This window comes from Garra rufa, chromosome 2 (genome assembly GCF_049309525.1).
Source record: "Garra rufa chromosome 2, GarRuf1.0, whole genome shotgun sequence".
Taxonomy (NCBI): domain Eukaryota; kingdom Metazoa; phylum Chordata; class Actinopteri; order Cypriniformes; family Cyprinidae; genus Garra; species Garra rufa.
Genome location: NC_133362.1, coordinates 17008599 through 17016735, shown reverse-complemented (window position 1 = coordinate 17016735; position 8137 = coordinate 17008599). Strand labels below are relative to the sequence as shown.

General features: G+C 38.0%; 1 protein-coding gene across 1 annotated transcript in view; it reads right to left on the bottom strand.

Moving 5' to 3' along the window:
• The window catches only part of sptlc3 (serine palmitoyltransferase, long chain base subunit 3), a 57063-nt gene continuing 48926 nt past the window's right edge, over positions 1 to 8137 (bottom strand). The window contains exons 7-9 of the mRNA XM_073834602.1: positions 5318 to 5453; positions 3858 to 3987; positions 1 to 327 (exon numbers count right to left, since the gene is read on the bottom strand). Coding sequence (XP_073690703.1) covers positions 214 to 327; positions 3858 to 3987; positions 5318 to 5453 — 380 coding nt within the window. The 3' untranslated portion in view covers positions 1 to 213. The remainder of the gene's footprint in view (positions 328 to 3857; positions 3988 to 5317; positions 5454 to 8137) is intronic.

Sequence of the window (8137 nt, the reverse complement as noted above, 5' to 3'; positions counted from 1 at the left end):
TTAAATAGAATTGTACTATATTTATAAACATCAATGCCTCATAGTAGGACAAACCTGAAAAGTAATAAACACTGCACATTTTTTTCTTTGGAAAAGCAGAATTGTCCTGTATGGAACTACAGAACACTTTTTCTTCTAAAAACGACCAAGGCGCACCTTGGCCATCTCCCAATGTGGACAAGCCTTCACACTCACAGTGATGACAATGAGTGATTAGCTTTCTAGCTCAAAGTCTGTTTCATCATACAGCTCTGGCCGATAGGAACGTCTGTGACGGGAGAACTTCACCCTGATGTCATCTCCAAGTTCATCAAGGCTCTGGAGAACCTGGAAGGACATGGCGTGAAATGTGAGGCGAAGAATATCAGATGTTTTTTGTTGGGAATAAGTTACTTCACTAAAAGTTATGTGGCACATTGCAGTGCCATCTTTGAGGTTTTAAACCTGATTTGAATCATAAAAGTGCTATAAATCAAACAAACTGCTTTTAAAGGAAATTGAATAATCACAATCAATGTAGTCCCATTCTATCATAACTGAGTACAGTTTAAACCAGTTTTTTTTTTAATGAATCAAGCATGAACCGCTTACTGTGTTGTTACAGTATTCCAACTATTTCTTAATCAAAAGTACTGTTAACTGAACCATTAAAGTGCCCCTATTATGCCATTTTAAAGGTAGTTAATATTGTTGTAATAGTCTCTTAAAACAGGTTTACATGTATGCAAGTTCAAAAAACACTTTAGTTTTCTCCAAAATTAGATTTATTTTTACCCCGTTTCTAAATGATTCGTAAACGACTCGTTTGAAGCAGTTCGAAGAATCAGTCTCTCTAAACCCCTCCTTTCAGTGAGCCCTCACTGCTGTGATTGGTCAGATGGTGCAGTCCTTTTGGATTGGTCTACCGCTACAGCGCAAAACGAAACGCCCATTGGCATAACTGAATGACAGCTGCGGAGACCTGTTAATGCATAGAAAAGATAGCCTCGATTTTACCCTATCAATTCGAGCCGGAGTCTGACGATGAAACTATTGAAGTGTCACATCGACAAGAAACTGTTTTGCAAGCACGACCGGAGCAGGACGTTTCTCAGTGGGTGTCATATGTTAACTGTGGAAAGTGCTTGCAATTTGCTTTTGTAAGCGAACCGGACACATCTCTACGTTGTGAACTTCAACACTGTACAATCCATAACACTGCGTTAAGCCATCGTTTATCATTATCATTACTTAAACTAATAAGGCAGACAGACAGTCAAGCTGCATCAATCACAAGACTTTTTAGACTACATTGCACTCACAGCTAAACAACAGAACTACAGAAACGCAAGTTAGCCGGTTACCAAGACATGTGCGGGGTTGTTACACACCATAACGTACACAAAGACGTATTTTGAACGATCGCTAGAAAATACAATTATTAATCATACTTACAGGTAGAAGTTCAGAGGAGCAAGCCGGTCCAAATAAACTGGGCACTGATCCATTTTTTAAAACCAAGCGTTTGGTGAATCCCGCGTTGTAACGTTACTCCCCAAGATTGGAAAAACAGTCATCAGTAAAATGACGCGAACACAACACAAGATTGGCATTGGGCTGCTGAGGTGTTGAAAAAATTAATGTTAACCACTCATTCTTGATAGTTTCATCTTTCGGAAGGGGATATAAAACAAATTCACTCTCACAGCGCAGGGCGTCTTCTTGACATGATGTAACGTTAATCCACGTGAAAATGGTAGGCCTACTGTTTGTGGGCGGGCAAGTTGTTTGCGAAATTGAACGTGGGCGGACATTACGCAAATGTGTAGCTCATGACGTGTGGCCGTTACAGAAAAAAGATTCGAATTGCTGACGACTCGTTTAGGCGAATGTGAGCCGACTCTTTTTTTTTGTTAGACAAAAACTTTATTTATAGTGCACTGTCGGCGTCACAACTTTGCAGATAGTTTATGTTCACATACAGCTACATGACACACTACATGAAATATCATATTTGAAAAGGCATAATAGGGGCACTTTAAAGAACCAGATTTATTAATAGGAATCAGGCTCAGAACTTGCAATTTCCATTGTTAAAGGATTAGTTCAATTCCAGAATAAAAATGTCCTGATAATTTACTCATCCCATGTCATCCAACATGTTCATGTCTTTCTTTCTTCAGTTGAAAAGAAATTCCAGGATTTTTCTTCATATAGTGGACTTCAAACAGGTTGAAGGTCTAAACTGCAAATTTACACACTGCCGCTTAAATGTTTTGGATCAGTATGATTTGTAATGTTTTTTAAAGAAATTTCTTATGCTCATCAAGCCTGTGTTCAAAAAATGATATTGTGAAATATTATTATGATGTAAAACAATGTTTTTCTATATTAATATACAATAAAATTGAATTTATATCTGTAATTAAAGTTTAATTACTCCAGTCTGACACACATGATTCTTCAAAAATCATTCTAATATGCTGATTTATTATCATTGCTGAAAACAGTTGTGCTGCTTAATATTTTTTTGGAACCTGTGATACTTTTTCTCAAAATTCTTAGGATTCTTTAATCCGTAAAAGGTTAAAAAGAATAGCATTTATTTAAAATAGAAAGGTTTTCTAACAAAATAGGCTACTGGTCAAAAGTTTGGGGTCAGTAGATTTTTATTCTGTCTTTTTTTTTTTATTTTTTTTTATAAAATAATACTTTTATTCACCAAGGATGTTAAATCAATAGAAAGTGATAGCATAGATTTGCATTGTTAGAAAAGATTTTTATTTTGAACAAATGCTGTCAAAGAAATCAAAGAATCCTGAAAAAAAGAATCACAGGTTCTCAAAAAATATTTGGCAGCACAACTGTTTCCAACATTGATAATTCTATTAATAAATCAGCATATTAGAATGATTTCTGAAGGATCATGTGACACTTAAGACAGCTGATGAAAATTCAGCTTTGCATCACAGGAATAAATTATATTTTAAAGTATATTAAAATAAAATAAAATAAAATTATTTAATATTGTAATAAAAATTTGTAGTATTAGTTTTTTTCCTGTATTTTTGATCTAATAATTGCAGCCTTGATTAACATAAGAGACTTCCTTAAAAAAAACATTACAAATCTTACTGATCCCAAACTTTTGAGTGGCGGTGTACTTTTTAACCACAAATGCTCATCTTGTACTAGCTCAAAGTAAAAGTATGGAAATTTTATTTATGACTTTTTTTTTTTTTTTTTTACTTTTTTTTTTAGAAAACTATGATTGTTTCGCTGCATAAGATTCTTATTGTGGGATCGTGTAGAGCTCTTTGAAGCTGCATTGAAACTGCAATTTGGACCTTCAACCCATTGGCTGCCATTGAAGTCCACTATATGGAGAAAAATCCTGGAATGTTTTTCTCAAAAACCTTCATTTCTTTTCGACTGAAGAAAAGAAAGACATGAATATCTTGGATGACACGGGGGTGAGTAAATGTTTACTTTAAGTTCATCTTTAAAAACATTAATAATAAAATGATTGTGTTAAATGTAATCTTTAGCAAAAATTAAAATGGTGTGTGTGTGTGTATATATATATATATATATATATATACAGTTTTATTTTTCCATTATTTATACTAAAGCGTATAAAATTTTAATATGGGCCAAATATCATAACATTAAAACCTTACCTCTTAAACCATTATAAAGAATTTGTATATTGGTGCATCCCTATTTAGAAATCTTTGGAAGTATACTAGTTTTTGTGTTTTAAAGAGTTTTAAATTCAAACACTGATTTTCATCTAACTACACTTTTCTAACACTAACAGTTTAAGAAAAAAAAAATCATGACAGGTCTGTGAGATGTTGGGTGTTGTAGTGTATTACCTTATCAAGCATTTGTCTGGTATGGGCGGCAGACACACAGAAACGAGCCCTGGCCTCTGTAATGGGTGTAGCCGGGAAACCTACAACTACAACACCGATCTTCCTCTTCAACATGGCACGTGAGAACGCCCTGTGAGCAGACGATTAACAACTTTTCATCACTATGGATTTTAAGTGAAGTTCACACACACACACACACACACACACACACACACACACACACACACACACACACACACACACACACACACACACACACACACACCAGCAAATGTACTACTGCCAAGCAATCAAATGTTCTAGAACAGCTTGCAACTTTAAGTTGTTTGTTTGTTGAGGCTGTTTAGTATTGATGTCATGATTGATGGTATAAAACAGGCAGAGTATTTCACGCTAATCTTGAAAGCAGTACATGCCTTCAAGTTCCAGACATCAGTGCTCTTAGTATGACAATCTTCATTACAAACTGAGGCAGTGGTTAGATATTGCAAAGACGCGCCTGCATATCTAGAACTTAAAGTAGAAACATTATGCAGTGTAAAGCTGTCGAGAATCCCATTCAGAGTTTGCACTGTCTGCTACCTTTCCTCACCCTTTGAGTGAAGGGAAATCCATTGTAAACCGCACAGCTGGACTGTCATTTGCATTAGCCAAGAGGGAGAGAAAGAAATGGATTGACAGGGAGAGAAAGGCAAAGGGAAAGGTATAATGGAGGAGGAAAAGATTGAGAGCGAGAGGAGGAGAGTAGGCCTCCACTTTGTCAGCAGAGACGACAGCGGCGAGAGAACAGAGCGGCGACGGAGAGTGAAAGCTGGATTTAAAAGGCCTCACAGCTGCCGTCGTCTTTGTTGGTGTGCCAGGAAGCTGTTATCTTTGGAGGAGTCTGAAACGCCTGTGCAGTGATGAGCCTCTCACATGTCATGTTTTCTTTCTGCCTCTCTTGTTTTTTTTCTTCACCACTGATTCATGGATCAACCAGACCATCCAAGATGGCTATGGTCCAATGTCTTCTTGAAAAGACCACATCGCCTTCTTTGGAATGACCAGTGGAGATGACTGCAGCTTTTGTTGGGGTGTCCTCAAGCAGTCAGTACATTTTCCACATGGCATTCAAAGCTATCACCTTTGTAACCCAATGTAAGCCTCGCATTGTTGTTTTATTGGCAGCCCGAAATGTGGGCAGGTTCACAAGTTCAAAGGAGGATTACTATAGTGTCCAGACAGTGGAAACTGTCCTTAATCACAAAGAAGACGCACAGAAAATGCTCACAAAGAAACATGTTTTGCTTCTCGCTGGCCCAGTGATCTAAGCTGAGGGTTTTCAAATGGACTAAATAGGGTTTGTGTAAATGCGAGCCTGGAGATGCTGTAGTGTAAACTGACGCTCTTTTATGCTTGTTGTGCAAGGCCAGAATTGGTAACCCGAACGGGTCGCTGGCTTGCGGAGCGGGTCTGCTTACCCAACTTTCCCAGGTAGATAGAGCAGGAGCGGAACCACCGGAGAGTCCTGGTTGCCGTAAATGATGAAGCCCATCTCCTTCACCCGAGATCTGAAGTAGCGCGTGTTCTCAGCCAGCTGCCGAACTCTTCGCTGGCCTGTGGGGGAGATGCAGACAGAGGTGTCATCGAGGAGAATTTGTTAGTTTTCATTGGAAAAGGAGAGACATAAATGGGAGTCTACAATAAAGTAAAGGTCATGATTTACAACAGAGCAACCGTAGGTCAAAAGGAAAAGTGCAAATAATCTTAAAGGGCTCCTCCACTGGGACTGCATTTGAAGGATTTGATTGTCCTGTGGATGAGAGGGATGCAGGCTATGAAAGTCTCAGTTACAGTAGATGTGTGTTTTAAATACCGATTAATAAAATGACAGTGAAACTTTATAGGCACATTTTTGCACTAGTAAAAAGGAAAATCTGAATTGGAAAAGATTCAGTGTTCAAAAAAGAAATAGTACAAAACCAACAACCAAAGGACCATGGTAGTCTAGTATAACTATAATCAAACAATCAAGTGACTAACAACATAGTCACATAAAAACTGCCATAGTCAGTAATCATATCATAGTGTACAAAAGTGAATGATTTTTAGACATTACTGTAATGTTAGTTTAGAATTTTATGAAATGCAAGAGCTTTCTGACTCTGCACAGACCGCAATGCAACTACCATGTTTTAAGGGATAGTTTACCCAAAAATTAAAATTAGCCCATTATTTACTCACCTGCAATGCATCCTAAGGCCGCGATCACACCGAACGCGTTTTAGCAGTTGGAGGCGCCTCTTTTGAATGGTTTTCTGTTGGCAGTGAGCGTTCTGCGCGCCGCTTATGCGCACCGGGCGCCTCGCGTTTTCGCCGCCTGCTGCACCTCGCGTTTTTGCAGAAGCGCTCTGAGTGCCTGAAGTTGAAAAAAAAATCAACTCTGAGCGGAAAAACGCCCAACGTCATTCGCGTTCTTTTCCATTGACCAATCGAATGAATGGAGAGGCGGGCCTTCTGTTGTGGTGATGAAAGTTTACCGTTGCTTAAAAAGTCCGGAGACTGCAAGAAATAGAGGAGAAACCTTTGGTGTCTATCGTGGGTAACCCGGAGCTGTATTATTTAGGCTTTCTGATAATATGACAGTTTACTTAACAGCAAAAAACTAAGATTTTAGAGCGCTCGCGCTATAATCCTTTGATTTGACTGACAGGACAGCTGTTTTGGTCGTTGCTTAGCAACATAAAAAAACCGCAGCACACTGCTCTTTTATTAAAAGTCACCAAACAAGGCAGTGCTGTGCGCCTCGCGTTTTTAGAACTAAAAGACGCGTTCGGTGTGATCGGGGCCTTAGTGTATATAACTTCTTTTAGACAAATGCAAACGCAGTTATATTAAAAATTATCTTGGCACTTCCAAGCTTTAAAACGTCATAGGTGGGTGTTTCTCTTCATCAGTCCAAAACAAGTCCAATAAAGTGCCTCCATCCATAATATAAAGTGTCTCACACTGCTCCAGGGGGTGAATAAAGGCCTCCTGTAATGAATCGATGTGTTTTTGTAAGAAAAATATCCATATTTAAAAACGCAAGAATCACTTTTAATCTAGCTTGCGCAAACTCGGCATTGTGCATGCGCCGCCCAGACTTGACAAATGTGGACGTGCTTTGGAAAAAGGTAAACAAAGCACCAATCACAAATTAGAAGTTAAAAATATGGATTTGTAAAGAAAAATGTTGGAGGATTTCGATATAAACCAAGACGAGACTGGTTTTTCCTTTGCAAAATTAAGAAAACTTTGCTTCCTTTGCTCCTGTAAACAAACATTGGTTTTCACATTTCATGCGCAACACAAATGTCCCACGTCGCCATGCCAGAGCTGCTTCCATGTACGACTGTTAGCGCAAACTAGATTAAAGTGAATATTACATTTTAGATTTGGATATTTTTCTTACAAAAACGCATCCATTCACTACAGGAGGCCTTTATTTACCCCCCGGAGCCGTGTGAGGCACTCTTTATTATAGATGGATGTGCTTTATTGGACTTGTTTTGGACTGATGAAGAGAAACACCCACCTATGCCGTTTTAAAGATTGGAAGTGCCAGGATAATTTTTAATATAACTGCGTTTGCATTTGTCTAAAAGAAGTTATATACACTTAGGATGCATTGCAGGTGAGTAAATAATGGGCTAATTTTCATTTTTGGGTAAACTATCCCTTAAAACATGGTAGTTGCGGTCTGTGCAGAGTCAGAAAGCTCTTGCATTTCATAAAATTCTAAACCAACATTACAGTAATGTCTAAAAATCATTCACTTTTATATACACCTGGGATGCCTGGAGGGTGAGTAAATAATGGGCAAATTTTCTTTTTTGGGTGAACTAAACATTTAAGGCCCAGAAAGGAAGTAAGGACATTGTTAAAATAGTCCATGTGACGACAGTGGTTCAACCGTAATGTTATGAAACTACGAGAATACTTTTTGTGCACAAACAAAACAATGACTTTATTCAACAGTTTCAAAATCCTTGAATGCGGTAGTTGCGTTGCTGTCTATGCAGGGTCAGAAACTTTCGGATCTCATCAAAAATTTCTTTTTAATTTGTGTTCTGAAGATGAACATAGGTCTTAAAGTTTGGAACAACATGAGGGTGAGTAATTAATGACAGAATTTTCAGGTTTGGGTGAACTGTGCCTTTAAGTCTTGCTTTTCTGGATTCAAATTAGACCAATCTAGCTTTTTATGTTTCATTGGATGACTAAAGTAGGACTAGTTTAAGCAGTTTATGCAACTGGCC